General features: G+C 32.5%; 1 protein-coding gene across 1 annotated transcript in view; it reads right to left on the bottom strand.

Moving 5' to 3' along the window:
- Positions 1-1157, bottom strand: part of NSF (N-ethylmaleimide-sensitive factor) — a 187097-nt gene that overhangs the window by 27485 nt on the left and 158455 nt on the right. Inside the window, exon 14 of the mRNA XM_012655230.1 lies at positions 753-832. Coding sequence (XP_012510684.1) covers positions 753-832 — 80 coding nt within the window. The remainder of the gene's footprint in view (positions 1-752; positions 833-1157) is intronic.

Here is a 1157-nt window from a genome sequence, read left to right as displayed (position 1 = left end):
AAGGTGTTTTTCAAGTTAGTGCTTAACTCCTTTGTATCTGCCTTTGATTGGCATTTCTTCGAGGTTACAACATGCAGAATCAATCAAGAGAATTCAGTCTTGTGACATAGCCAAACATGCTCTGGCAGCCTCTACATAATTAACATATTTAACCAACCTTCATAGGGTGGTTTTAAATTTGTTAAGCTATCAAAATCACCAGACTCTAATAGCCACATCAGTAAAAATGCAACCACATGAACTAAGATCTTGGCTATAAATTCACTCCTCAACATCACTCACTATGTGACACAAGAGAAATAACTTAAGATCATCTATAAAAAAATTTTTTTAAATCTGCCTAAAAGAAGTAAATTTCAATTTCCCCAAATACAATTTTTTAGGAAAACCTATGAAATGATAAATGAAATAAATGGGAACACATATTTTATCCTTTCTACATTAATATCATAATCTTCCTGAGGAGGTAGAGGAGGGCAGGGATGTGTAACATGGTGGAGAAATTATTAAACAACCAAATCAATATAATCGAAACTAAGATTTTGATATTTTCAGAAAAGAACTCAAAAAATTCTGTTAAGAAAATAATTCACCTTAAAGCAGAAGGCCAGATCAAATGACCTTTCAAAATCCCTTCAACAACAGAATTTTATATGTTTATGATAACCTGCTTAAAGAGAGTGTATCAATATGTGCAATTTACTGAAAAACTCTTTGTAAAAATATTTCTTCTTCTTCTTCTTCTTATTTACCTGAGGAGGTGCCTTTTTCAGTAACACAAGAAGAGCCTGTAATACCAGATTAGAAAATCGAGGGCCAATAGGAACATAATCTAGAAGAGAAACATTATGTTTAGAGATTCAATCTACATGTGCACATATCCCAAACATTCATATTTTTCTGCATCAAGAGTAAACATCATCCTAAATAAAAGCCATGCAACTATCTATAATAAGAAAAAATATCTCCAATAACCTAATGGCGAAAAAGACCCCCAGGTGTATTTACCAAGCATTTCTAAGAAACTACTGCAAACCATGGCAATTCAGTACTTTGACAATAAAATATGATGCTAGGAAATGGGCGGAGGGGGAAATGATAAGTAAGGAGTTTTTTTTTTTATTTTTTTATTTTTGAGACAGAGTCTCACTGTGTTG

Source organism: Propithecus coquereli, unplaced genomic scaffold (genome assembly GCF_000956105.1).
Source record: "Propithecus coquereli isolate 6110/MARCELLA unplaced genomic scaffold, Pcoq_1.0 Scaffold469, whole genome shotgun sequence".
NCBI classification, from domain to species: Eukaryota; Metazoa; Chordata; class Mammalia; order Primates; family Indriidae; genus Propithecus; species Propithecus coquereli.
This window is presented reverse-complemented; position numbering and strand designations above follow the sequence as displayed.